Raw genomic sequence first — 26,751 nt, 5'->3', positions numbered from 1 at the left:
AAACTTTAACTGTCTCAAAATTAACCATTTCGAGTTCACTAGTCTCATAAATCAGACGTTTTCTTTGCTCACTAACGATTTATTGTCAACCGACGAAATTATTGGTCAGTTTAAAAAACAAAAGAAAAAGTTTCGGCCAATTAGAAACAAATTGTAAATTGGATTTAGAAAAAGAGTTAACGTAGGAAGAGTAGATTAATCAATTTAAATACTCTCCAAGTTCCTGGAGGAAGATTAAAAAGGATTTTCTCTGGAAATCAATTGACTTGTTTTCTTTTTGTTTCATTTAAGATCAACTATTTACTTGATTAAGTTTTTCCACGAGGTTTCTCATCAGTGTTATTTTCCTTTTTAATTGATCTTGTTTCTTTTGAAAATCATATCAAGCTCATCATATCGACTCTTGGCTAGTAAATTACCAAAACAATTCCAACTTTTCGATAAATTAATTCGTTATTTTGTTTTTTTATTTCAAGTGACAACAGAAAATAAATTATAACAAACATTTACTTTCTTTACCATGGATCTTCACCAGGAATCAACTCCGTTTCTTTCATCACTCAAACAAAAAACATTGTCACCACAAGTGTCACAAGTTCCGACTTCAAATGTTTCTACAAATTCACCATCAACATCAGATAATCAATTATCTTCTATTTCCAAAGCCAAACCTGGTATTGGCCTCTCTTCGTCATCACTGTCTACACCCGTTTCTCCAATGACACTCAATAGTGCAAAAACAACTGATCTGACTTCAGTTGCTTCTACAAATTCAATAGGAATATCATCATCACCATCGTCAACATCAAACAATCAAAAAGCTGTTGAGTCCGAAGCCCAGCCTGGAATTAGTCCCTTTTCGCCGTCACCCGTTGATGCGTCTAGTAAAAAGCCAACTGGTCCCCAATCATCTTCGCCAGTTTTCAATGTTGTTTCACAGTCACCGTGTGTCCGGTGTTCTCAATTATCTGATTTAAATAGGAATATTCTCCAAAAGTTAAGCGAATCAAAATGTAAATATGACGAGGAGATGAAAGAATCAAGAAAGAAAATGGAGAAAGAATATGAACTAAAGCTATTGGAACACCGAACTAATCTGGAAACTGTTAAAAAAGAAGCAGAAAAGAAATTGGACTCACTTAATTTGGAATTAAGATTGCAACTTGTAAAATCCAAGGAAGAGAATATCTCATTGCAACAAGAGAATTTAAAAATCATTAAAAACTCAGTACAAGTCGAAAAGTTCAACAAGCTAAAGGAATCATACGAGAAAAAGATTCATGAACATGAGCTTGAAATCCGATTGAAATTACAAAATAAAGAGGTTAGACCTGGAATTAAGATTCGGGATCAAGAAAGTCAAACTATGGAAAAAGTATTTCAAATCAAAGATTTGGAATCTCCGAAAATCTCTCACAATATGGAATTGAAAGAATTGAGAGACACATTAGAAAAAGAATATAAACAAAAATTATCGCAACAACGAAGTGATTTGGAAAATGATACCGGATTAAAATTGGACCAACTGAGAAAAGAACTGACCGAAACCCTGAAGATCGCTCATAGCAAGGAGATGAAAGAATTGGAAGAACAATTAAAAGAAGAATATGAAAAAAAACTATTGGACCAACGAGATTTGGAGAAAAAGACAAAATCTAAATTGGACCAACTAAGAAAAGTATTAACAAAATGTTTGAATATTTCCATAGACACCGAAGCACAACCAGAGAAGGAAATTGACGAAGATTATGAGGTGATGATTAACAATGAAAGTTTCGCATCTCAATCAAACGAAAAGAAGGAAACAAACAATCCCACTGTTCCTGATTGTGAACCCGCTCAGAAGAAACAAAAATTATCGATTCCATCTATTCAATCTGACGCTATCGATGGACCAAAAGAAAGTTTACCATCAATTGGAAGAGAATTGTTTGAATCAAATGATAAACTTGGTTACACCGAAATACCCGATGACCATTGTGCTGTTAGAATCTGTTCAATATGTCGGTGGAGCGAAAAAATCCATAACTTCAATTACATTAAGCACTTAAAGAGTGCACACGGGGAACCTCTTTCAAAAGAAGAAGAAATTGTCAATTTCGAAAACGCTATCGTCCCCGATTCTATCTATCCTTCTTTGATAAACAAAATCACAAGAAGTCAAATCTCTGCTCAAGAGATCGACAAGTACAAAATTCCAAAAAACTATTGCTTCGCGTTGATTTGTCGTATTTGCCGATGGATCGGTACTCGTTATCATAAACATTGGAGAAATGATCACAACTCAAGTAGAATAAAAAGTTCAATTTATTTAGAATTTGAAACCGTGATTATGGAGAACATGAAGTATCTACAATTACGAGATGAACAGAAGAGCCAATGCCAAATGGCTTCGGATGTAAGTTTTTATATTTTAATCATTGAAAGAATTCTAAATAAGTTGAATATAATGCTTTCTCCAATCATAGAAACAGCCTCAAAACGATAATTCCACCCCGGAAAAGAATTCGAAAGAAGGTGCTCCGAAATCTATTCTCAAATCTTCAAATAAATCGGATTCTCGTGGCCAAAGAACAGGTAAAATTCATCGTTGATCACTTTCACTTTATTTGTCGACATTTCAATGTTTTTTTTCTCTTTTTTTCCACCAGGTAAAAAGAGATCGTCCCAAGTCCCCATGAAGAGTCGGAAATCTTTGAGGTTTCAATTAAATTAACCAAGTCCCGGAGTTCGTTGTTCTCATTCCAGTGCTTCTTTCGAATTGTTGTTTGGAAGTGAACACATCGACATCTCTTCACTAGAAGAAGTTGAAAAATCTATTTAACTTCAATAATCTTTTCTAATTTCTCCATGTGTAAACTTTTCTCCTCTTTTACATTAATACTTTACATCAACAAAATGCGAAGAAAAAAAAAATTTAATCTTATAATTTTTTAATCGAGCAAAAAAATTCTTTTTCTAATGAGACGACCCCTTGGGATGAACAGCTGATGAAAATCAGTTTTTCGTCAATGCGACTTATATTGTTACATCATTTTCTTTTCTATTTAATTGTGATGATTGTTTAATTAGTTTACTCTTTTTGATTAAAATCTCTGGTAAGTTGACTGTTTGATTAACTATGAATCGAAATGTGATTAAAAGTGTGGCTGGTAAAGTTAACAACATTTTGAAAGATTCCAAAGGTTTAACTCCTCTTGCTCATCTTGATTATTCAAAGCAACTAATTGTAAAGCAAAAAAAGATAAGTACAATTTTAAAAAGTCTCACCATTAAATTGAAAGATATCAATTCGTCTATTACCCCTGATGAATCTGGATTACCTTGTTTGTTGGAAAATATTGAACCAAGTCCTGTGATTGAAGGATATCGGAATACTGATGATTTCTCAATTTGGCCTGGACCCGATGGGAATCCTAAAACTGTTGGTTTTATTTTGGGAAAAATTGGTAAATCTTTTCAACTGCCAATCTGTTCACCTCCTGATAAATTTAAAATCGTCAAAAATAGTCACCAAATTCTTGCTGGTAAATTTCAAGAATACTTGAGAAATCAATCACCATTAGATGTTTGTCTTGATTTCTCCAAGGGTGGACATTGGAAAAGATTTTGTGTTCGTAGTAATGATTTCGATGAGCTTATGGGCATCGCTATTTTACATCCACAGAATTTATCATCTAATCAATTGGAAGATGAGCATAATCGACTGATCAACTTCTTCTCACCGATTGCTAAAAGTATTAATCTTAATTCTTTATACTTTCAGGTAATTAGCTCAATTTTCTCAATCAATTTCTTCAAGTTGACTAATTTTTCTGAATCTCTTTTCTTAGGCCTGTCCCGGAGTTCGTTGTACTCATTCTAGAGCTCCTTTCAAATTGTTGTATGGAAGTGAACACATCGACGAAGTAATTAACGGTGTTAAAATTAGAATCACCCCTGAACCTTTTATCCAAATTAACAAAAGTGCCGCTGAAATTTTATATAAACGGATAATCGAGGAGATTGAACCTCAATCTAATATGACAATTCTTGATATGTGTTGTGGCTCTGGTGTATTGGCCTTACAAGTTGCACCAATGGTTAAAGAAGTGATCGGGATCGATTCATGCGAACAATCAATCATAGATGCAACAATTAACGCTTCAGTTAACAGCATTACTAATTGTAAATTCATTCATGGCACAATCGAAGATCATTTGATGAACATAAGTGAAAACCTTTACTCAGATGATCTTGTAATGATCATGAACCCAGGATCTGGTGGTTTATCGAGTGGGGTAATCAATGTGATCAGAAGAATGTCCAATGTGTCCAAGATTATTTATGTCTCATGTAAGCCCGAAGGTCAATCATTAAGGAACTTTGCTCATCTTTGTTTACCTTTTCGACCAATGGATGACATCCAGGGAGATCCTTTTATACCCGTTAAAGCGATTCCGGTTGATTTATTTCCCCAAACCAATCGATGTGAATTGATTGTAACTTTTTCCCGATATTAGGAATCCTAATTTAGGATCAATTGGACAAACTTTAATTACTTTGAATATTTTCTTTCTCCATCCAAATCATTGTTCATCAATTCTTTACCAGCCTCATACACAATCACACACCAAAGAGAAAGATTGACAATCAATATGATTTAGATAAAATGTTCTAATATTTTGTATTAATATTTCTGTGTACATAGATTTTTACATGGTTTAAATTATCGTGACAATGGCAGGATATTTAGGAAGAGTTCGTAGTCAAATGTATGATAGAATTATCCGTGTTAATCATGCCGGTGAATTAGGAGCTGATCGAATTTATTTTGGACAAATGTTGGCCCTACGTCGTAAATATCCAGAAAAGGCCGCCGTCATTCAGAAAATGTGGGATCAAGAAAAAGCGCATTTGGACAAGTTCGAGTATCTCGCCGGTAAACACAGGGCTCGAAAAAGTGTCTTAGTACCCATATGGCAATTCGGTGCTTTTGGTCTCGGTTTTATTCCTGCTCTTTTAGGACCAAATGCAGCGATGGCGGTAACAGAGGCTGTCGAGAAAGTGATTGTTGAACATTACGATAGCCAATTAAGAGAATTGATGGCCGATGATCCAAAAGTAAATGAAGATATGATCAAGACAATTAGTCAATTTCGAGACGATGAACAACATCATCACGACTGTGCCCTTGAACACGACGCTAAATTGGCTCCCGGGTACCAACTTCTCTCGTCGGCGGTAGAAAACATTTGTAAAGTCGCTGTTAAAGTAGCGGAGAAAATTTAATTTTCTAATTGTTTAAAGATAAAGAAAATGCAATTCTAGAAATAGAGATCTCATTACAATTTGTCGATTATGATATTTGTAAATTTAGAAAAAATTTGCATATTTATTTCAAGCAAATGAATAAATTTTCAAATCGAAATCATTTTGTTGACTAAAATGTTATTACAGATTATTGTAAGTGATTTAACTCAATGAGCTTGATGAATACAATGATCTTATTTGAGCGACTGATTGGTAATGATCACATTTGTTTGCTATAGAAAGAAATCTCACAGAAAAGTGTGAAAAGAGAAATTCGACCAAGGAAACTTTTTTTTTCTTTTCATCCAAACGACCGTTTGATCTTCGGTCATAAATAAACTTTAACTGTCTCAAAATTAACCATTTCGAGTTCACTTGTCTCATAAATCAGACGTTTTCTTTGCTCACTAACGGTTATTATACGGTTTATTGTCAACCGACGAAACTATTAGTCAGTTTAAAAAACAAAAGAAAAAGTTTCGGCCAATTAGAAACAAATTGTAAATTGAATTTAGAAAAAGAGTTAACGTAGGAAGAGTAGATTAATCAATTTAAATACTCTCCAAGTTCCTGAAGGAAGATTAAAAAGGATTTTCTTTAAAATCAATTGACTTGTTTTCTTTTTGTTTCATTTAAGATCAACTATTTACTTGATTAAGTTTTTCCAAGAGGTTTCTTATCAGTGTTATTTTCCGTTTTAATTGATTTCGTTCCTTATTGAAAATCCAAATTTCATTCTCATCAAATCGACTCTTATCAAATCGAATAGTAAATTAGCTAAAATAATTTTAACCTTTCAATAAATTAATTAATTCTTTTGTTTTTTATTTCAAGTGAACAGAAAATTAATAATAACAAACATTTACTTTCTTTACCATGGATCTTGGCCAGGAATCAACACCGTTTCTTTCATCAATCAAACAGGAAAAATTGTCACCAAATCGACGAGGGACGCTTGTTAACTATTCCATTGTTCCGACTTCAAATGTTTCTACAAATTCAATAGGAATATCATCAACATCAAGTAATCAAAAAGCTGTTGTGTCCGAAGCCCAGCCTGGAATTAGTCCCTCTTCGTCGTCACCCGTTTCTGCTTCTAACTGCTTTGTTAGTACAAATCCAATTGGTTTCCAATCTTCGCCAGTTTTCAATGTTGTTTTACAGTCGAAGTGTGTCAGATGTTCACAGTTTTCTGATTTGAATAAGAGTCTTTTCAGCAAGATAAGTGAATTGCAAAGTAAACATGACGAGGAGATGAAAGAATCAAGAACGAAAATGAAGCGAGAATTTGAGCAAAAGTTATTGGAACATCGAGCTAATCTGGAAACTATTACAAAAGAAGCAGAAAAGAAATTGGACGCACTTAATTTGGAATTAAGATTGCAACTTGTAAAATCCAAGGAAGAGAATATCTCATTGCAACAAGAAAATTTAAAAATTCTTAAAAACTCAGTATCAGTCGAAAAGTTCAACAAGCTAAAGGAGTTATACGATAGAAAGATGGAAACATGTTCATCAATCGCCGATTTGGAAACCCTGAAGATCGTTCACAACAAGGAGATGAAAGGATTGGAAGAAAAATTAGAAAAAGAATATGAAAAAAAGCTAATGGACCAACAAATTGATTTGGAGAAAAAGGCAAAATCTAAATTGGACCAACTAAGAAAAGAATTGACGAAATTTTTGGATATTTCCATAGACACCAAAGCACAACCAGAAAAGGAAATTGACAAAGATGAAGAGGTGATGATTATCAATGAAAGTTTCGCATCGCAATCAAACAGAAAGAAGGAAACAAACAATCCCATTGTTCTGGATTGTGAACCCGCTCAGAAGAAACAAAAATTATCGATTCCATCTATTCAATCTCACGCTTCTACCGATGGGCCAAGAGGAAGTTTACCATCAATTGGAAGAGAATTGGTTGAATCAGATGATAAACTTGGTTACACCGAAATACCTGATAATCATTGTGCTGTTAGAATCTGTACAATATGTCGATGGGTAGAAAAAAGTCATAACATACACTATAAGCATCACTTTAAAAAAGCACACAATGAGTCGCTTTCAAAAGAATCAAATTTCCAAAAGGCCATCATGCCTGATTCCATCTACTATACTTTAAAAACCAAAAGCACGAGAAGTCAAATCTCCGCTGAACAGATCGACAGCTACAGAATACCCGAAAACTATTGTTTCATGCTTATCTGTCCTATTTGTCGATGGACCAATAATACCGACAATAACAGTTTCCATGCACATTGGAAGCATAATCACAACTCTACGGAAATAAAAAGTTCAATTTTTTTACAATTTAAAATAGTGCTTATAGAAAAATCGAAATATCTACAATTACGGAAGAGCCAATACCAAATAGCTTCCAATGTAAGTTTTTTATAAGATTAATCATTGAAAGAATTGTAAATAAGTTGAATACTGTACTTCTTCCAATCATAGAAACGAAGCGATAATTCCACCCCGGAAAAGAATTCGAAAGAAGGTGCTCCGAAATCTATTCTCAAATCTTTAAATAAATCGAATTCTTGTAACCAAAAAACAGGTAAAATTCATCGTTGACTTTCACTTAATTTGTCGGCATTTCAATGTTTCTTTTTCTCTTTTTTTCTACCAGGTAAAAAGAGATCGTCCCAAGTCCCCATGAAGACGCGAAAATCTTTGAGGTTTCAATTAACTTAACCAAGTCCCGGAGTTCGATGTTCTCGTTCTAAAGCTCCTTCCAAACTGTTGTATGGAAGTGAACAAATCGACGAAGTAATTAACGGTGTTGAAATTAATCTTTAAAAAATGTCAAGTAATCAACCTCAATAAATATAAAAAAATAATTTACGAAACTTTTATCGATTCAATAAAATGATGATAACGAGAAATTTTTAATGAAATCAAATTATTAATCAACTTGTTTCTAAATTTACAAATAGAATATCGAGTCATTTTTATGAGATCAATGATTATATCTCCATATTAATATATCTTTGGATTTTTGTTTTTTTTGTCTTGTCTATTGAGTGAAGTTGATAACCGGGAGCCAATTTAGCGTCGTGTTCAAGGGCACAGTCATGATGATGTTCATCGTCGCGAAATTGACTAATTGCCTTAATCATTTCTTTATTTACTTTTGGATCATTGGATTCATTGGATTGGTAAATTTCGCTTTGCATTTTTTTTCGCTCAACTATTTCATCGAATAAATTTATCTTCTTTTTCCTCAGCAGCTTTCGATTCTTTAACGACAGCGACTATTTTCCATTTTAATAGTTTTTCTTTGTGATACTCCTTCGTAATCGAGTATATTTTGTGTGAGAAAAGATTATTCTCGAGCCACTTTCTACAATGTTTCTCTCTGTTTGCGTAATTGTCAATCAATGATAGGACCACATTTCTATCATTTTCTATGATTTGTTTCTGGAATGGAAAAGAAAGAAAATTAACAATGAAATTTTATTATAAAAAAAGAGCAATTGCTCCACAATTTAAGGTTAATTTTACCTGTTTGTTTATCAAAAATCAATCTAGTGGAGGATTTAAGAATAGTCATTGGAGTTTTCAGATTCGATAGCATTTCACATGGGAAATATCACTTCGTAGAATCCTTTTTCTGTAATTGGAAAAAGAAGAAATAAGTAATTGGATTTAATTTGATCATTCTACGTTTACCACACTAAAATTGAAGGATAATTATAAATTCTTACTCGCGAATTTGATTCCTTTTGCTTCCATTTATCTTTCAACAATTGGAACTTTTTCTTTTCCATCACTACTATTTTGAATTTCAAATCTTTCGATTTCTCTGTCACCAACGAGCCATGATTTTCCCTGAAATGTGTTACATAAATTTGTATTGGCGTAGTTTCTATCCATTCGCAAATGGAACAGATCCTAACGAAAAGACAATCTTCAGGTATTTTATAACAATTAATATCGATAAGGTGATCGGAAATTTGATCTCTTTTGTTTTTATCTTTCAACGAAAGGTAGATTATATCGTCTAGAATAAGCTCTTTGAATTGAGAGATTAATGTTTTCACTCCTAAAGAAACTGAATTATGGTTATCAAGGAAGTGCTTTGGGTAATTGGATTGAGAGATTTTTTCTACCCATCGACATGTTGAACAGATTCTAACAGCACAATGGTTATCAGGTATTTCGTAGTAATCAAGTTTATCATTTGATTTAATCAATTTTTTTTCACTTGACGAGGATAAATTTGCACTTTTAACAGTTTTGTTGGATTTCGATGGACCAGAGGTGGAATGATGGAATTGCTCGGATGTATTAGATGATAATTTTCTCTTCTTCAGTGATGATTCACGATCAGAATCTGTAGAATTGTTTGATTGAGTTGTGCTTACGTGCGAACGACTAGATTGCTTATTGTTCTTATTGTGTTTAACACTCAGGTCACTTTTGTCCCTCTTCTTTGGTAATTTTTGTACTAAATTTTGATGTATAATCGTCACCTCGTCATCAACAATAATCTCGTTTTCTGATCGAGCTTTTTCTTTGTCCATGGAGGCAATTAAATATTCGGTCAGGTCTTTTCTCAGTTGGTCCAATTTTAATCTGGTCTCTTTTTCCAAATCACTTCGTTGTTGTGATAACTTTTGTTTATATTCTTTTTCTAATGTGTCTCTTAACTCTTTCAATTCCTTTTTGTGAGAGATTTTCAGAGATTCCAAATCTTTGATTGGAAACACTTTTTCCATAGTTTGACTTTCTTGATCCCGAATCTTAATTCCAGGTCTAAACTCTTTATTTTGTAATTTTAATCGGATTTCACGCTCATGTTCATGAATCTTTTTCTCGTATGATTCCTTTAGCTTGTTGAACTTTTCGACTGGTACTGAGTTTTTAGTGATCTTTAAATTCTCTTGTTGCAATGAGATATTCTCTTCCTTGGATTTTACAAGTTGCAATCTTAATTCCAAATTAAGTGAGTCCAATTTTTTTTCTGCTTCTTTTTTAACAGTTTCCAGATTAGCTCGATGTTCCAATAGCTTTTGAGCAAATTCTTTCTCCATTTGTTTTCTTGTTTCTTTCATCTCCTCGTCATGTTTACATTTTGATTCGCTTAACTTTTGGAGAAGACTCTTATTTGATTCAAACGAATGTGAACACTGAGAACATCGAAACCTGACAAGACGATTGCCCACTGATGACGAGCAAGATTGCGAATCGGATTGAGTACTTCTAATCGCAGATTCACTAGATGATGAAGAGGTGCCAACACAGTGTTGAGTTTTAGACATATTACAAATATTACTATGATTTATCAAGTCTGATGATGTTATTGCTGCAATTTACACTAAAGTAGAAGATAAATTAACACAATCATCAATTAGTGGCGGTAACAGGGACAACTGAGTCATTTCCTAAGGACAATCCATGAGAAAAAGTAAACTGTTACAACCACGGATTTCTGATTGTCACTTAATCTAAGAAAAAACAAAAACCAGTGATTAATTAATGGAAAATTTAACATCTTTTTTCTCTTAATTTACCTTTTTAAGTGTTTTTGCTTAAACCTTACACAAGGAACAAGGCTTAGAAAATGTTCACCGTTTGAAAGTTACTTTCAATTTTGAAAAAAAATACATCTAAAGCGTAAGAGAAATACAAATAAAAGACCACAAATTAAAGATAATTAGTAATTAACAAAAAGAATAACCAAAAAAAGATTGAAGTCAATGGGAAGATGAATAGAAAAGAATAACAGAATTTATTGGAAGATCGAATTATTAAATTTTCTACAAAAAGAACAAAATGAAAATTCTATTTACCTTTTGACTCTCGGCTTTTCTATAAACAATTAAGTTGATTTGTTCATAAAATCGATTAATGATCATTGGAAAATCTTTTAATTGGTTATGAGACAATCATGAATCATGATCGATGAAAAGAAAGAAAAAAGACTGAAAATCGATGGTTTTGATTGATCGAATCAAAGATAATTTTGATCAGAGACAAAAACTGTTAACCTGTGACTCTTTTGAATTTATCTTATGGTTGGTCGATGTTTTTGATTAATCTTTTTGTCAAGTTTTCTTAATTGTGAATCATCGAAATTAATAAGGAAAACTCTTCACTTCTTTAGTGATAACATAGAAAATCAATTTGTTGTGATAGTGATTAAAAGATGCTTCTAAATAGTCTCATCATTATCTGGCTGTTAATTGTGATTGGAGATTCATTTATGTTACAATTGAAAATCACTTGATGTAATTAAGTGAAAATCTCTGGGTCGTTAATTAATGTGATCATAAGAGTGTCCGATGTTTCCAAGGTGATTTGTGTCTCATGTAAACTTGCAGGCCAATCTTTAGGGAATTTCGCTCATCTTTGTTTACCTTAATCACCAATGGATGACATTCGTAGTCAAATGTATGATAGAATTATCCGTGTTAATCATGCCGGTGAATTAGGAGCTGATCGAAATCGTTTTGGACAAATGTTGGCCCTTGGACAAATGTCGTAAATATCCAGAAAAGGCTGCCTGGCTTATTCAGAAAATGTGGGATAAGAAAATACTCATTTGGACAAGTTCGAGTATCTCCTGAAAATACCACCGTTTTTAAGAGAATACATTTTGCGAACTAAACACTAATCACAGTATAGTTTATCTTTGAAATTATTTATAACTTATCCATTTTCCTTCGGATTTTAACTGTTCAAACTTCTTTTTTTTCATAACTACTGTTCGGTAAAGTGAATTTGCATCTCCTTCTATCTGCAATGCATCTTTATGCTTATTGAAATGGGAAATATTAGTGTGTCTTCTAGCAGGTTCTATAGATTGGCAAACGGAACAGATTTTAACGATCAGAGAGTTTTTCGATATTTTGTAGCAGCTCAATTTGATTTGTTCATCAGAAATTTGTACTCTTTTGTTTTTATCTCTCAATTTAAAGTACATTTTATCGTCTAGAATAAGCTCTTGGAATCGAGATTCTAATATTGTCTCTCCTTTTGAAGAAACTGAACTATGCTTTTCAAAAAAGTGCCTTGAGTAATTGGCATGAGAGATTCTTTCCACCCATCGACATATTGAACAGATTCTAACAGCAGAATGGTTATCAGGTATTTCGGTGTAACCAAGTTTATCATTTGATTCAATCAGTTCTCTTTCAATTGATAATAAACTTCCTCTTGGCCCATCGGTAGAATCTTGAGATTGACTAGATGAAGATGATAATTTTCGCTTCTTTTGAGCGGGTTCACAATCCGGAACAGTTGGATTGTTTGTTTCCTTCTTTCTGTTTAATTGCGATGCAAAACTTTCATTGATAATCATCACCTCTTCATCTTTGTCAATTTCCTTTTCTGGTTGTGCTTTGGTGTCTATGGAAATATCCAAAAATTTCGTCAATTCTTTTCTTAGCTGGTCCAATTTAGATTTTGCCTTTTTCTCCAAATCAACTCGTTGGTCCAATAGCTTTTTTTCATATTCTTTTTTTAATTTTTCTTCCAATTCTTTCATCTCCTTGTTGTGAACGATCTTCAGGGTTTCCATCTTTCTGTCGTATAACTCCTTTAGCTCATTGTACTTGTCGATTTGTATTTTGACTTGTATTGTGTAGTTTTTGAGAAGTTTTATATTTTCTTGTTTCAATGAGATATTCTCTTCATTGGACTTTACAAGTTTCAATCTTAATTCCTCTTCTTTTGTAACAGGCTCTAGATTAGATGCTCGATGTTCCAATAGCTTTTGGTCGCATTCTTTTTCTATCTTGTCTCTCATTTCTTTTATCTCATCGTCATGTTTACTTTCCAATTCACTTAACTTGTTGAGAAGACTCTTATTTAATTCGAGCAATAATTCACACTTGTCACACTGTAACTGTAAACCAAAATCGACAATTGAAGAGGAAGATGGTTGAGAATCAGTTGGTTTTGCACAAGCGAGTGCTATTGGAGAAACGGGTGTAGACAGTGATGATGAGAAGAGGCAAATATCAGGTTGGGCTTCAGAAATAGAAGATAATTGATTATCTGATGATGATGAAGTCGATATTTCTTTTGAGTTTGTAGAAGCATTTGAAGTTGAAATAATGAGAGAATTAACAAGCGACACTCGTCGATTTGGTGACAATTTTTCCTGTTTGAGTGATGAAAGAAACGGTGTTGATTCCTGGTGAAGATCCATCGTAAAGAAAGTAAATGTTTGTTATTATTAATTTTCTTTTGTCACTTGAAATGAAAAAACAAAAATAATGAATTAATTTATCGAAGATTTGAAATCATTTTAGTTTATTTACCTTTTCAGAGTCGATTTCATGAGATTGGATTGATTTCCAATTTGGAACGAGATGAATTCAATGGGAAAATAACGCTGATGAAAACCTAAATTGTCTCAACTAGAAAGCAATATTGAACGGGCATTTAAGTTGACCTCCAATTAAATTAATCAAATTAAAAAAACGCTTAAACGCTGACCGATTAAAAACTGTCCAATAATCGATTTTCAATCAATTTCTTCGCCATAATCGATGTTTTGGCGAATGAAAAAGTAAAGGCCAAAAATCGACTATTAATCGCAAGTAAATTAATAGTTAATAAGTTTGTTTAGTAAAACCGACCAACTTTCAGGTAGTCATGTTAATTTGTATTCTTCTTTAGCTCAGTACAAGAAGTTCTTTTTACTCATCTTGTACAATAAAAAACTTTACTCATCCTTGTTTATCTTTTAGACCAATGGACCTTTTATACCTGTTTGAGTGATCCCGGTTGGTTTATTGGCTCGAACAGATCAATCAGAATTAATAGTAACTTTTCTCTCTAAACAAGTTATTTCTCTTCAATTCTTCATTAGCCAAATATAAACACACTCCAAAGAAAAATTATCAAATTTTTAAAATCATTTTATTGAATTAATCATTGGTTGAACTTCCCTGAACATTTTTATATCACGAAAATCATAATGAATAAATTTAAATAATTTGTCAGACTGATATATATTTCGAGTGGCTTGTAGAGAAACGACCGATGGGCTGAGCCCAAACGAATGGACTACTCGTTGTGTTAATGTCCCGTAAGGACATTAATTGATCTTTTCTGTCCAAAGTAATGATCAGTGTTAGTGATAACGTGAACATTGAAGTGATAAAATTGGTATTGATTATAAATAAATTTCCAAAGGTTAATCCAACATTTTTCCAAAGCATTCGGTCAATGAAAATGGATTATAATGGACTAATTGTGGATAAAATTAAAAAGAAATCAATTAGTGGCGGCAACAGGGACAACTGAGTCATTTCCTAAGGACAATCCGTGAGAAAAAGTAAACTGTTACAACCACGGATTTCTGATTGTCACTTAATCTAAGAAAAAACAAAAACCAGTGATTAATTAATGGAAAATTCAAAATCTTTTTTCTCTTAATTTACCTTTTTAAGTGTATTTGCTTAAACCTTACACAAGGAACTTTGCTCATCTTTGTTTACCTTTTCGACAAACACACACCAAAAAGAAAGATTGACAATCAATGTGATTAAGATAAAATGTTCGAATATTTTGTATTAATATTTCTGTGTACATAGATTTTTACATGGTTTAAATTATCGTAACAATGGCAGGATATTTAGGAAGAGTTCGTAGTCAAATGTATGATAGAATTATCCGTGTTAATCATGCCGGTGAATTAGGAGCTGATCGAATTTATTTTGGACAAATGTTGGCCCTACGTCGTAAATATCCAGAAAAAGCAGCCGTTATTCAGAAAATGTCGGACCAAAAAAGCGCATTTGGACAAGTTCGAGTATCTCGACGGTAAACACAAGGCTCGAATATTTCCGGAAAATATCACCGTTTTTAAATGAATACATTTTGCGAACTGGACACGAGTTACAGTATAGTTTATCCTTGAAATTAACTTTTCCATTTTCCTTCGGATTTTAATTGTTCAAACTTACTCTTTTTCATCACTACTGTTTTGTAAAGTGAATTTGCATCTCCTTCTATCTGCACAGCTTCTTTATGATTCTTGAAATGCGAAATATTAGTGTATCTTCCAGCAGGTTCTATAAATTGGCAAACGGAACAGATTTTAACGATCAGAGAGTTTTTCGATATTTTGTAGCAGCTCAATTGGATTTGTTCATCAGAAATTTGATCTCTTTTGTTTTTATCTCTCAACTTATGGTAAATTTTATCGTCTAGAATAAGCTCTTTGAATAGAGATCTCAATATTGCCTCTCCTTCTGAAAAAACTGACCTATGGCTATCAAGGAAGTGCTTTGGGTAGTTGGAATGACAGATTCTTTCCACCCATCGACATATTGAACAGATTCTAACAGCAGAATGGTTATCAGGTATTTCGGTGTAACCAAGTTTATCATTTGATTCAACCAATTCTCTTTCAATTAATGGTAAACTTCCTCTTGGCACAGCGGTAGAAGCGTGAGATTGATTAGATGAAGATGATAATTTTTGCTTCTTTTGAGTGGGTCCACAATCAGGACCAATAGAACTGTTTTTCTTCTTCTTTTTGTTTGTTTGCGATGCTAAACTTTCATTGATAATCATCACCTCTTCATCTTTGTCAATTTCCTTTCCTGGTTGTGCTTTGGTGTCTATGGAAATATCCAAAAATTTCGTCAGTTCTTTTCTTAGTTGGTCCAATTTAGATTTTGCCTTTGTCTCCAAATCAAATCGCTTGTCCATTAGCTTTTTTTCATATTCTTTTTTTAATTTTTCTTCCAATTCTTTCATCTCCTTGTTGTGAACGATCTTCAGGGTTTCCAAATCGGTGATTGGTGAACATGTTTCCATCTTTTTGTCGTATAATTCCTTTAGCTCATTGTACTTCTCGGCTTGTACTGAGTTTTTAATGATTTTTAAATTCTCTTGTTGCAATGAGATATTCTCTTCCTTGGATTTTACAAGTTGTAATCTTAATTCCAAATTAAGTGAGTCCAATTTCTTTTCTGCTTCTTTTTTAACAGTTTCCAGATTAGTTCGGTGTTCCAATAGCTTTAGTTCATATTCTTTCTCCATTTTCTTTCTTGATTCTTTCATCTCCTCGTCATGTTTACATTTTGATTCGCTTAACTTTTGGAGGAGATTCCTATTTAAATCAGATAATTGAGAACACCGGACACACTGTGACTGTGAAACAACATTGAAAACTGGCGAAGATGATTGGGAACCAGTTGGCTTTTTACTAGACACAGCAACGGGTGACGGTGAAGAGGGACTAATTTCAGGTTGGGCTTTAGACGCAACAGCTTTTTGATTGTTTGATGTTGATGGTGATGATATTCCTATTGAATTTGTAGAAACATTTGAAGTCGGAACAATTGAATAGTTAACAAGCGTCACTCGTCGATTTGGTGACAATTTTTCCTGTTTGATTGATGAAAGAAACGGTGTTGATTCCTGGCCAAGATCCATGGTAAAGAAATCAAATGTTTGTTATAATTTATTGTCTGTTGTCACTTGAAATAAAAAAACAAAAGAATGAATTGATTTATTGAAAGGTTAAAATTATTTTAGCTAATTTACTATTCAAGAGTCGATTTGATGAGATTGAAATGATTTCTAAGTTATTAGCTTTCAATATGAAACAAGATGAATAGAAAAACCAAATAACGCTTATGAGAACAACTAAATTTATTTGTCACAGAGAAAAAAATTCAATTGATTAATCTAATCAAAAAAACTCTTAAATGCCGACCGATATTAAGATATCCCAATAATCGGTTCTCAATCGATTCTTCGCCATAATCGATGTTTTGTCGAAAGAAAAATATTAGACTAAGAAATAGACAAATATCGAAATATAGTAAATTGACAATCGTTTTTCAATTGAATGTTGTTATCTTTTAGTTAATTTTTTAATTAGTTTATTTAGTTGATAAAACAAAATGTCAAACTTTAAGTTAGTAAATTAACTTTATTTTGCCTTAGCTCTGTCCAAGGAGATCCCCAATATACCCATTAAAGTGATTCAGGTTGATTTATTGGCTCAAACAGATCGATGAGAATTGGTTGTAACTTTTTCCCGTCATTAGGATCAATTGGATCAAAATGATTGTCAAAGAAGATGGAGATCAGTGCTATTTAAATTATATCTGCAATAGTGCAGTCTGAACTGGTTGGCACATCAATTGGAAACTTGGACAGAACTGCTTTGTAAATGTCACGAAAAAACCATCGTTATATCGAGAATGCGGTTCACGAAATGGGCAGTAATTTCTCCTTGGAATCAATATTTCCGTTTTCTTTTGGATTTCAGCTGTCGATATTTACTCTTCTTCATCACTACTATTTTATAAATTGAATCTACAGTTCCTGTTATCTCTAATTCATCTTGGTGTTCTTTTAAATGTACTGAATATGATGTTATTCTAGCAAGTTCTACATGTTTGCAGATTGAACAGAGTCTAACAATCAGGGAGCCTTTTGATATTCTGTAGCAGTTAAGGTTGATCAGCTCATCAGAAATTTGATTTCTCCGGTATTTATGTTTCAAAGAAAAGTAAATTTCATCATCCATAATGAGCTCTTTGAATAGGGAGGACATTTTCCCTGAGAAAACTGAACTATGATTGTCAAGGAAATGCTTTGCATAATTGGAATAGCAGATTTTTTCCACCCATCGACATATTGAACAGATTCTAACTGCAGAATGGTCATCGGGTATTTCGGTGTAACCAAGTTTATCATTTGATACAACCAATTCTCTTCCAATTGATGGTAAACTTCCTCTTGGCCCATCGGTAGAAGCGTAAGATTGAATAGATGGAATCGATAATTTTTGTTTCTTCTGAGAGAGTTCACGATACGGACCAAAAAGACTGTTTGTTTTCTTTTTGTTTAATTGCGATGCGAAAATTTCATTGATAATCATCACCTCGTCACCTCTGATGATTGAATTTGGTTGTGCTTCGGTGTCTATGGTCAATTCTTTTCTTGGTTGGTCCAATTCAGATTTTGCCTTTTTCTCCAAATCAACTCGTTGGTCCATTAGCTTTTTTTCATATTCTTTTTTTAATTTTTCTTCCAATTCTTTCATCTCCTTGTTGTGAACGATCTTCAGGGTTTCCAAATCGGCGATTGGTGAACATGTTTCCATCTTTTTGTCGTATAATTCCTTTAGCTCATTGTACTTGTCGATTTGTATTTTGACTTGTATTGTGTAGTTTTGAGAAGTTTTATATTCTCTTGTTTCAATGAGATATTCTCTTCATTGGACTTTACAAGTTTCAATCTTAATTCCTCTTCTTTTGTAACAGTTTCCAGATTAGCTCGATGTTCCAATAGATTTTGGTCAAATTCTTTTTCTGTCTTGTATCTTGTATGTATTTCTTTTATCTCCTCGTCATGTTTACTTTCCAATTCACTTAACTTGTTGAGGAGACTCTTATTTGATTCGAGCAAGTGTTCACACTTGTCACACTGTAACTGTAAACCAGGATCGACAATTAACGTTGAAGATGATTGAGAATCAGTTGGTTTTGCGCTATCGAGCGCCATTGGAGAAACGGGTGTAGACAGTGATGACGAAGAGAGGCCAATACCAGGCTGGGCTTTAGAAATAGAAGATAATTGATTATCTGATGTTGATGGTGAATTTGTAGAAACATTTGAAGTCGGAACAAAAACAGAATTAATAAGTGACACTCGTCGATTTGGTGACAATTTTTCCTGTTTGATTGATGAAAGAAACGGTGTTGATTCCTGGCCAAGATCCATGGTAAAGAAATCAAATGTTTGTTATAATTTATTGTCTGTTGTCACTTGAAATAAAAAACAAAAAGAATAAATTTTTTTTCGAAAAGTTAAAATCATTTTAGTTTATTTACCTTTCAGAGTCGATTTCATGAGGTTGGATTAATTTCTATTATGGATCGAGATCAATTCAAAAGGAAAATAACGCTGATAAGAAACCTAAATTATCTTAAAACAATATTGAAAGGGAATGGAAACTCAATAAATTAATCTTATTATTAAAAAAACGCTTAGATGCTGACCGATTAAAAGATGTTCCAATAATCGATTTTCAATCAATTCCTTCCCCATAATCGATGTTTTGTCGCACGAAGAAAAGTAAGACAAAAATCGACGATTAATCGAAAGTAAATTGAATTTTGTTATCTTCTAATTAGTTAGTAAGTTTGTTTAGTCGATCAACTTTCAGTTAATTTCAATTCTTGTTCAGCTCTGTCCAAGAAGTTCTTTTTGCTCATCTGGTGCAATAAAAAACTTTGTTTCTCCTTGTTTACCTTTTCGACCAATGGATGAAATTGAGGAGATCCTTTTATCCATCAAAATGATTTCGGTTTATTTATTGGCTCAAACAGATCGATGAGAATTGATTGTAATTTTTTCCCGTCATTAGGATCAAACCGATTGTTTTAAACATTTTGCTCTCTAAACTAACTCTCTTCAATCTTCAATTCTTTACCAAATGAATATGAACTTACACCAAAGGAAAATTTAGAATTAAAATTATTTTATTGAATCAATTGTATTTATCATCAATCATTAGTTGGACTTCCCTGAACATTTTTATATTGCAAAAATCATAATGGATGATAGTTTTGTCCGACTGATTTACATTTTCGAATGAAGTGGCTTATAGAGAAACAATCGATGGACTGAGCCGAGAAACGAATGGAATACTCGTTGTGTGAATGCCCCATAAGGACATTAATTGATCTTTTCTGTCGAAAACGGTTCATCGAAACATAGAAATCGTAGTCAATCTCCAGTCCACCAAGAAACTTTACCAACCACTATGATCTAAAATTATCAGTAAAGGAAATTAGCGAGAGTAATAACCAGTGTTAGTGCTAATGTGAACATTGAAGTGATAAAATTGGTATTGATTATGAATAAATTTCCAAAGGTAAATCCAACATTTTTCCAAAGCATTCGGTTAATGAAAGCGTCGTTCTAATTGTAAATAGAAAAAAAACAGTAAAAGAATTCGTATAAGCACCAAGAAACGCTTACCTCGTGTTGTGCCTGTTGATTTGTTAATGAGAAAGAGATATCGTATAAATCCTCTAATCCATCAATCGAGACCTGATTAGTGGAAACGAGTCGAACTGTTATAAAGATGAGTGTGATAAAATCAGCCACCATGAAGAGAATCCAAATTGTGCTTGAAGAATGACTGAAAGCATCTAAAGCATTTACGACTCCAAACAATCCGTAGTCAATATATGTTAGGGTTATATAATATCGCGAGAACTTTTCGATTGACTTAGAAGCTAAAACAGCGGAACTATAATCTGAACGAATCTTTTTTAATTTCTGCAGCTTGATTATCGGCGTTTCATGACGAGGGAACATTTTAATATTCGTATTTATCGAATCAAAAGCGGACTCTAAACAGATGCAAGAATCAATTACTATGTTTAACCAGAAATACTCGCCAATAAAGTAGCAAAAATAAAGTAAACATTTAACAACCCAAATTAAGCTAATAATATTATGAGCGAGATGTTTCATGAACAATATTGTCAGAACTGTATAAGAGAGAAACGATATGATCAGAATGGTATATTTAACTCGACGTTTTCGCTTTATCGTTCCAACAGAATCAGTATTTGTATCGAGATCGAGATTACTTAGGTAGCGAATGTAATCACGAAAATCGGACCAATTTAAAGCGAAAACAGCAGCTATTTGTAAATTCAAGTTAAGATGCACAATTAGTCTTCGCACTGAACGCAACGTTACTCCTTCCGAGGCAGTTATAAACTCGTACCAATCAAGGGATAGAAAAAGCGATTGCATTGAGCCCATGATTCCAATGGTCACTACTAAGAACCATTTAGGTAGAGATGAGAATATACGTTTAGATGGAAATAAAAAGCTTGAGACAATGATTGAGTTATTGATACAATTCGAGCCATTAGTACCTTCCATGTTTAAACTGCTTTCGAATTTAACTAATATGATATTTTAAAACGAATTAACTTTAAAATAATTTTTTCCTGATCATGGCTATTATAGAATATCGATTGATGGCCAGCATGTGAGTTATTTATTGATTGATCTTCATATTATTGTTGTTGAAAGTAAGATTACTAGAAATTAATTTGATTTCTTTAGAGAAAAGTCCTGCTAATCATTTGGCACAGTCAGATTAAATTGTCATTGGATCTCTTTTATATGATAAATGAATGATTAGTTTGTATCTAAATATTATAAACTTATTTTTTTTATTCAATTTAACGTGAAAACAAATCAGGTGGTTTTCTACAAACATTTTAATCAATTACTTTATTGTTATTGTCGATCAATAGTTTTTAATAAGAAATATAGAACTTAACAGAAATAACTCTCACTCTAACGTTGATTATCAAACTTAAATCTAAAAACAGGTAGATAATCCAGTAAAGTCGAGAAAGTTTATTACCTGGTGATATTTGTATTGAATTTGTAGAAGCATTTGAAGTCGGAACAATGGAATAGTTAACAAGCGTCACTCGTCGATTTGGTGACAATTTTTCCTGTTTGAGTGATGAAAGAAACGGTGTTGATTCCTGGTGAAGATCCATGGTAAAAAAGGTAAATGTTTGTTATTATTAAGAACAAAATTAAAATGATATTCGAAGTTTAAATTCAATAAAATTAATCTAATTAAACGCTTAAATGCTGGCCTATTTAAAGATATCCTAATAATCGGCTCTCAATCAATTCCTTCGATATCGATGTTTTGTCGCAAGAAAAATATTTGACAAAGAAAGAGACAAATATAGACGACCAATCGCAAGTAAATTGACAATCGTTTTTCAATTTAATGTTGCTATCTTTTAATTAGTCTATTTAATTAGTTGATAAAACAAAATGTATGAAACTTTAGATAATAAATTCACTTTTATTTTCCTCAGCTCTGTCCAAGGAGATCCTTTTATACCCATTAAAATGATTCCGGTTGATTTATTGACTCAAATAGATCGATGAGAATTGGTTGTAACTTTTTCCCGTCATTAGGATCAATTTGATTGTTTTAAACATTTTGCTCTCTACACAAGTTATTACTCTTCAATTCTTTATCAGTCAAATATAAACACACCAAAGGAAGATGGTCGATCAGTGTTATTTAAATTACAACTTCAAATATTCTGTCTGAACTGGTTGGCACATCAATTGGGCAATTGAACAAATGTCACGAAAAAACCATCGTTATTACGAGAATGCAGTTCGCGAACTGGACTGTTATTTCTCCTCGAAATTAATATTTCCGTTTTCTTTTGGATTTCAACTGTTGATACTTACTTTCCTTCATCACTACTATTTCATAAATTGAATCTACAGTTCCTGCTATATCTAATTCATCTTGGTGTTCTTTTAAATGTACTGATTGTGATGTTTTTCTAGCAAGTTCTACATATTTGCAAATTGAACAGAGTCTAACAATCAGGGAGCCTTTTGATATTCTGTAGCAGTTAAGGTTGATCAGCTCATCAGAAATTTGATTTCTTTCGTATTCGTTTTTCAATGAAAAGAAAATTTCTTCATCCAGAATGAGCTCTTTGAATAAGGAGGACATTTTCCCTGAGAAAACTGAACTATGATTGTCAAGGAAATGCTTTGCATAATTGGAATAGCAGATTTTTTCCACCCATCGACATATTGAACAGATTCTAACTGCAGAATGGTTTTCGGGTATTTCGGTGTAACCAAGTTTATCATTTGATACAACCAATTCTCTTCCAATTGATGGTAAACTTCCTCTTGGCCCATCGGTAGAAGTGTAAGATTGAATAGATGGAATCGATGATTTTTGTTTCTTCTGAGCGGGTTCACAATCAGGAACAGTAGGATTGTTTTTTTTCTTCTTTTTGTTTGATTGCGATGCGAAACTTTCATTGATAATCATCACCTCTTCATCTTTGTCAATTTCCTTTTCTGGTTGTGCTTTGGTGTCTATGGAAATATCCAAAAATTTCGTCAATTCTTTTCTTAGTTGGTCCAATTTAGATTTTGCCTTTTTCTCCAAACCAACTCGTTGGTCCAATAGCTTTTTTTCATATTCTTTTTTTAATTTTTCTTCCAATTCCTTCATCTGCTTGTTGTGAACGATCTTCAGGGTTTCCAAATCGGTGATTGGTGCTGTTTCCATCTTTTTGTCGTATAACTCCTTCAGATCATTGTACTTGTCGATTTGTATTTTGACTTGTATTGTGTAGTTTTTGAGAAGTTTTATATTCTCTTGTTTCAACGAGATATTCTCTTCATTGGATTTTACAAGTTTCATTCTTAATTCCTCTTCTTTTGTAACAGTTTCCAGATTAGCTCGATGTTCCAATAGCTTTTGGTCAAATTCTTTTTCTATCTTGTCTCTCATTTCTTTTATCTCATCGTCATGTTTACTTTCCAATTCACTTAACTTGTTGAGGAGACTCTTATTTGATTCGAGCAAGTGTTCACACTTGTCACACTGTAACTGTAAACCAGGATCGACAATTAACGTTGAAGATGATTGAGAATCAGTTGGTTTTGCGCTATCGAGCGCCATTGGAGAAACGGGTGTAGACAGTGATGACGAAGAGAGGCCAATACCAGGCTGGGCTTTAGAAATAAAAGATAATTGATTATCTGATGTTGATGGTGAATTTGTAGAAACATTTGAAGTCGGAACAAAAACAGAACTAATAAGTGATACTCTTCGATTTGGTGTCAATGTTTCCTGGTGAAGATCCATGGCAAAGAAATTAAATGTTTGTTATTATTAATTTTCTGTTGTCACTTGAAATAAAAACAAAAAGGATAAATTTATTTTTCGAAAAGTTAAAATCATTTTAGTTATTTACCTTTTCAGAGTCGATTTCATGAGATTGGGTTGATCTCTATTTCGAATGAAATGAACTCAAAGTAACGCTGATGAGAACACCCAAATTATCTCAAAACACAAAACAATATTGGAAGGGCATTTAAATTGAAATTCAATAAAATTAATCTGATTAAAAAAACGCTTAAATGCTAACCGATTGTTTAAATAATCGATCTTTAATCAATTCCTTCCTCATAATCGATGTTTTGTCGAAAGAAAAAAACTAGAGACAAAAATCGACGATTATTCGAAAGTAAATTGACAATCAATTTTCAATTGAATTTTGTTATCTTCTAGTTAGTTAATAAGTTAATTTCTATTCTTGTTTAGCTCTGTCCGAAATTCTATTTACTCATCTAGTACGAGTAAAGGTTTTCGAGTAAAGTGGCTAATAAAGAAACAACCAATGGACTGAGCCCAATTAACGCATAGAATACTCATTGTGTGAATCCCGTAAGGACATTGATTGATCATGATTTGATCATCATGATGGATCGAAAACTGTTCATCGAAACATAGAAATCGTAGTCAATCTCCAGTCCACTAAGAAACTTTACCAACCACTATGATGAACTGAATAGAAGTTTATTTATTTTATCATTGATTGTGATCTATGATTGATCTTAGTATTATCGTTGTACGAAATGAAGATTACAAGAAATTAATTTAATTTCCAAAGAGAAGATCCTGCTGATCATTTGGCAAAATCAGATTAAATTGTCATTGGATCTCTTTAATAAGATAAATGAGTGATTAGTTTGTGTCTAAATATTATTAACTCATTTTTTTATTCAATTTAACACGAAAACCAATCAGGTGGTTTTCTACAAACATTTTAATCAATTACTTTATTGTTATTGTCGATCAATAGTTTTCATTTTAAACTCATTAATAGAGGAAATTAGCGAGAGTAATAACCAGTGTTAGTGCCAATGTGAACATTGAAGTGATAAAATTAGTGTTGATTATGAATAAATTTCCAAAGGTAAATCCAACATTTTTCCAAAGCATTCGGTTAATGAAAATGTCGTTCTAGTTGTGAATAGAATAAAAAATTATAAGAATTCGTATAATTACCAAGAGACTCTTACCTCGTGTTGTGCCTGTTGAGTTGTTAATGAGAAAGAGATATCGTATAAATCCTCTAATCCATCAATCGAGACCTGATTAGTGGAAACGAGTCGAACTGTTATAAAGATGAGTGTGATAAAATCAGCAACCATGAAGAGAATCCAAACGGCAGCTAAGCTTCCATGACCAAAAGCATCTAAAGTATTTACGATTCCAAACAGTCCGAAGTTAATATATGTTATGGTTATATAATATCGCGAGAACTTTTCGATTGACTTAGAGGCTAAAACCGCGTAACTATAATCTAATCGAATCTTTTTTAATTTCTGCAGCTTGACTATCGGCGTTTCATGACGAGGGAACATTTTAATATTCGTATTTATCGAATCAAAAGCGGTCTCTAAACAGATACAAGAATCAATTATTATGTTTAACCAGAAATAATCACCAACAATGTAATAAAAATGAAGTAAATATTCAACAACCCAAATTGTACTCATAAAATTATTAACGAAATATTTAAGGACCAATAAAGACAGAAATTTATAAATTAGTATAGATATGATCAGAATGATATATTTAACTCGACGTTTTCGCTTTATCATTCCAACAGAATCGTTATTTGCATCGAGATCGAGATTACTTAGGTAGCGAATGTAATCACGGAAATCAGACCAATTCAAAGCGAATACCGAAACTATTCGTAGATTCAATATAAGATGCAAAACCAGTCTTCTTACTGAACGCAACGTTATTCCTTCCGAGGTAGTTATAAACTCATACCAATCAAGGGACATAAGAAGCGAATCTATTGAGCCAATGATTCCAATGGTCACTATTAAAACCATTTAGATAGAGATGAGAATATACGTTTAGATGGAAATAAAAAGCTTGAGACAATGATTGTATTATTGATACAATTCGAACCTTCCATGTCTTAATTTCGAATTGAACTTATATGATATTTCCAAACGATTCTAATTGATAAATTATAATCCTTTGTTGATCATGGTTATACAGCCACAGAAATTGAGTTTGGAACAAAATTTATTTCATTTTGCACATTGAGTGATTAAACTGTGATCAATTTGATCATCTTATGGAGGGCACAATGTTTTTCAATCTTATAAATTGATAGATTAACGATTGAATTGATTGTGTGCGCGAGTGATTTAATTTTTGTTCCGAACTCAATTTCTGTGGCTGTAATATTAATATCGATTGATGACCAGCATGTGAGTTGTTTAATAATTGATTTTAGTATTATTGTTTTTTGAGATAAAGATCACAAGAAATTAATCTGATTTCTTTACAAAAAAATCCTGCTGGTTAACTATTATTAGATTACAATTGTCTGTAAATTTTCTTTGCATCTCTGTTAGAAGATGAATGAATGATTAGTCTGTATCAAAATATTATTATTATTAATTCATTTTTTATTCAATTTAACAAAATTTTAATCAATTAACTTCATCTGAATTGTCAATCAATAGTTTTAGTCAAATAGGGAGTCAATTTGTGAGCGGGAAATAATTTCAATAATTGAAGAGGATGATGAGCTTTCAATCCGGCAAATCGCA

General features: G+C 32.6%; 8 protein-coding genes across 11 annotated transcripts; 4 read left to right on the top strand and 4 right to left on the bottom strand.

The window, feature by feature from the left end:
• Positions 1-198: 198 nt before the first annotated feature.
• Positions 199-14,969, top strand: LOC128392406 (ankycorbin-like). The gene is made up of 4 exons (XM_053352432.1): positions 199-2,398; positions 2,469-2,577; positions 2,652-3,098; positions 14,847-14,969. Exons 1-3 carry the CDS (start codon positions 521-523, stop codon positions 2,714-2,716), a joined length of 2,052 nt encoding a protein of 683 aa, XP_053208407.1. The 5' UTR covers positions 199-520; the 3' UTR covers positions 2,717-3,098; positions 14,847-14,969.
• LOC128392412 (tRNA (uracil-5-)-methyltransferase homolog B-like) lies at positions 3,105-4,684 on the top strand. The gene is made up of 2 exons (XM_053352438.1): positions 3,105-3,766; positions 3,834-4,684. The coding sequence occupies exons 1-2, from the start codon at positions 3,122-3,124 to the stop codon at positions 4,500-4,502; spliced, it is 1,314 nt and encodes a 437-aa protein (XP_053208413.1). The 5' UTR covers positions 3,105-3,121; the 3' UTR covers positions 4,503-4,684.
• On the top strand, positions 4,720-5,271 carry LOC128392509 (5-demethoxyubiquinone hydroxylase, mitochondrial-like). The gene has a single exon (XM_053352536.1). It carries the CDS (start codon positions 4,720-4,722, stop codon positions 5,269-5,271), a length of 552 nt encoding a protein of 183 aa, XP_053208511.1.
• On the top strand, positions 5,851-8,180 carry LOC128392407 (uncharacterized). Its single transcript, XM_053352433.1, has 3 exons — positions 5,851-7,677; positions 7,750-7,852; positions 7,925-8,180. Exons 1-3 carry the CDS (start codon positions 6,169-6,171, stop codon positions 7,987-7,989), a joined length of 1,677 nt encoding a protein of 558 aa, XP_053208408.1. The 5' UTR covers positions 5,851-6,168; the 3' UTR covers positions 7,990-8,180.
• Positions 8,800-14,815, bottom strand: LOC128392408 (uncharacterized). 3 transcript variants are annotated; one of them, XM_053352435.1, is made up of 5 exons: positions 13,566-13,924; positions 11,091-13,497; positions 10,812-10,907; positions 9,003-10,745; positions 8,800-8,908 (listed from the first exon to the last, which is right to left on the bottom strand). In XM_053352435.1, the coding sequence occupies exons 4-5, from the start codon at positions 10,557-10,559 to the stop codon at positions 8,888-8,890; spliced, it is 1,578 nt and encodes a 525-aa protein (XP_053208410.1). In that variant the 5' UTR covers positions 10,560-10,745; positions 10,812-10,907; positions 11,091-13,497; positions 13,566-13,924; the 3' UTR covers positions 8,800-8,887. The 3 variants fall into 3 exon arrangements, 2 of the variants coding, with proteins under 2 accessions (XP_053208410.1, XP_053208409.1); XM_053352434.1 differs by having other exon boundaries at positions 11,091-13,438; positions 13,566-13,923; XR_008325992.1 differs by lacking the exon at positions 8,800-8,908 and adding an exon at positions 14,694-14,815 and having other exon boundaries at positions 13,566-14,627.
• Positions 14,970-15,028: 59 nt separating the features above from the next.
• Positions 15,029-19,331, bottom strand: LOC128392409 (uncharacterized). The gene is made up of 2 exons (XM_053352436.1): positions 19,113-19,331; positions 15,029-19,046 (listed from the first exon to the last, which is right to left on the bottom strand). The coding sequence occupies exon 2, from the start codon at positions 16,696-16,698 to the stop codon at positions 15,175-15,177; it is 1,524 nt and encodes a 507-aa protein (XP_053208411.1). The 5' UTR covers positions 16,699-19,046; positions 19,113-19,331; the 3' UTR covers positions 15,029-15,174.
• Positions 19,332-21,506: 2,175 nt separating this feature from the next.
• On the bottom strand, positions 21,507-24,246 carry LOC128392404 (uncharacterized). Of its 2 annotated transcripts, none has more exons than XM_053352428.1 (2): positions 24,081-24,246; positions 21,507-24,015 (listed from the first exon to the last, which is right to left on the bottom strand). In XM_053352428.1, exon 2 carries the CDS (start codon positions 23,969-23,971, stop codon positions 22,499-22,501), a length of 1,473 nt encoding a protein of 490 aa, XP_053208403.1. In that variant the 5' UTR covers positions 23,972-24,015; positions 24,081-24,246; the 3' UTR covers positions 21,507-22,498. The 2 variants fall into 2 exon arrangements, with proteins under 2 accessions (XP_053208403.1, XP_053208405.1); XM_053352430.1 differs by having other exon boundaries at positions 21,507-23,956.
• A 655-nt stretch (positions 24,247-24,901) lies between these two features.
• LOC128392391 (uncharacterized) lies at positions 24,902-25,640 on the bottom strand. Its single transcript, XM_053352412.1, has 2 exons — positions 25,192-25,640; positions 24,902-25,132 (listed from the first exon to the last, which is right to left on the bottom strand). The coding sequence occupies exons 1-2, from the start codon at positions 25,534-25,536 to the stop codon at positions 24,989-24,991; spliced, it is 489 nt and encodes a 162-aa protein (XP_053208387.1). The 5' UTR covers positions 25,537-25,640; the 3' UTR covers positions 24,902-24,988.
• Positions 25,641-26,751: the final 1,111 nt, after the last annotated feature.

The sequence above is a fragment of the Panonychus citri genome, unplaced genomic scaffold (genome assembly GCF_014898815.1).
Source record: "Panonychus citri isolate SS breed McGregor unplaced genomic scaffold, ASM1489881v1 Contig00136, whole genome shotgun sequence".
Taxonomy (NCBI): Eukaryota; Metazoa; Arthropoda; class Arachnida; order Trombidiformes; family Tetranychidae; genus Panonychus; species Panonychus citri.
The sequence above is the reverse complement of the archived record's forward strand: the minus strand, read 5'-3'. Positions and strand labels throughout refer to the sequence as shown.

Excerpts from the sequence above, each read along its gene's own strand:
- LOC128392509 (XM_053352536.1), top strand. The coding sequence starts at position 4,720 with ATGGCAGGATATTTAGGAAGAGTTCGTAGTCAAATGTATGATAGAATT.
- LOC128392391 (XM_053352412.1), bottom strand. The coding sequence starts at position 25,536 with ATGTTCCCTCGTCATGAAACGCCGATAGTCAAGCTGCAGAAATTAAAA. Across the intron at positions 25,133-25,191 it reads CTCAACAGGCACAACACGAG|AACGACATTTTCATTAACCG; the intron begins GTAAGAGTCTCT and ends ATTCACAACTAG.
- LOC128392406 (XM_053352432.1), top strand. The coding sequence starts at position 521 with ATGGATCTTCACCAGGAATCAACTCCGTTTCTTTCATCACTCAAACAA. Across the intron at positions 2,399-2,468 it reads AATGCCAAATGGCTTCGGAT|AAACAGCCTCAAAACGATAA; the intron begins GTAAGTTTTTAT and ends CTCCAATCATAG. Across the intron at positions 2,578-2,651 it reads TTCTCGTGGCCAAAGAACAG|GTAAAAAGAGATCGTCCCAA; the intron begins GTAAAATTCATC and ends TTTTTCCACCAG.
- LOC128392408 (XM_053352435.1), bottom strand. The coding sequence starts at position 10,559 with ATGTCTAAAACTCAACACTGTGTTGGCACCTCTTCATCATCTAGTGAA. Across the intron at positions 8,909-9,002 it reads AAAAGGAATCAAATTCGCGA|AAAAAGGATTCTACGAAGTG; the intron begins GTAAGAATTTAT and ends TTCCAATTACAG.
- LOC128392407 (XM_053352433.1), top strand. The coding sequence starts at position 6,169 with ATGGATCTTGGCCAGGAATCAACACCGTTTCTTTCATCAATCAAACAG. Across the intron at positions 7,678-7,749 it reads AATACCAAATAGCTTCCAAT|AAACGAAGCGATAATTCCAC; the intron begins GTAAGTTTTTTA and ends TTCCAATCATAG. Across the intron at positions 7,853-7,924 it reads TTCTTGTAACCAAAAAACAG|GTAAAAAGAGATCGTCCCAA; the intron begins GTAAAATTCATC and ends TTTTTCTACCAG.
- LOC128392409 (XM_053352436.1), bottom strand. The coding sequence starts at position 16,698 with ATGGATCTTGGCCAGGAATCAACACCGTTTCTTTCATCAATCAAACAG.
- LOC128392412 (XM_053352438.1), top strand. The coding sequence starts at position 3,122 with ATGAATCGAAATGTGATTAAAAGTGTGGCTGGTAAAGTTAACAACATT. Across the intron at positions 3,767-3,833 it reads TTAATTCTTTATACTTTCAG|GCCTGTCCCGGAGTTCGTTG; the intron begins GTAATTAGCTCA and ends CTCTTTTCTTAG.
- LOC128392404 (XM_053352428.1), bottom strand. The coding sequence starts at position 23,971 with ATGGATCTTCACCAGGAAACATTGACACCAAATCGAAGAGTATCACTT.